Source organism: Ceratina calcarata, unplaced genomic scaffold (genome assembly GCF_001652005.2).
Source record: "Ceratina calcarata isolate Rehan_Ccalc_2016 unplaced genomic scaffold, ASM165200v1 scaffold26135, whole genome shotgun sequence".
NCBI lineage: Eukaryota > Metazoa > Arthropoda > Insecta > Hymenoptera > Apidae > Ceratina > Ceratina calcarata.
In genome coordinates, this window is record NW_017148261.1 from 1 (window position 1) to 283 (window position 283).

The 283-nt window shown below is 32.2% G+C and overlaps 1 protein-coding gene across 1 annotated transcript; it reads left to right on the forward strand.

Annotated features, from left to right (window-relative positions):
• Positions 1 to 6: 6 nt before the first annotated feature.
• On the forward strand, positions 7 to 277 carry LOC108623363 (thyroid transcription factor 1-associated protein 26 homolog; the record flags this gene model as incomplete). Its single annotated transcript, XM_018021818.1, has 1 exon — positions 7 to 277. A coding segment is annotated over one exon (228 nt), but the record flags the coding sequence as incomplete, so codon positions are not given.
• Positions 278 to 283: the final 6 nt, after the last annotated feature.

The window sequence follows — 283 nt, forward strand, 5'->3', positions numbered from 1 at the left end:
AGTGCTTTTCATAAAGCTAAACAAGAATTTCTACGTAAGAAAGATGAAAAGCGTAAAGCAAAGGAACAAATCTTAAAGGCAAAAGCAGAAAAAGAAGAAGCACTTAAGAAATATAAAGAAAAAAGATTACGGACTTACAAGACATTATCAAAGAAAACGAAAAAGGGACAGCCAGTGATGAAAGATAGGATGGAAATGTTGCTGGAAAAAATACAACAACAAGTATCATCGTAACCTCTGATAATAAAGCGTTGCTATGTAAATATTTTTTGTTGCTCTACGA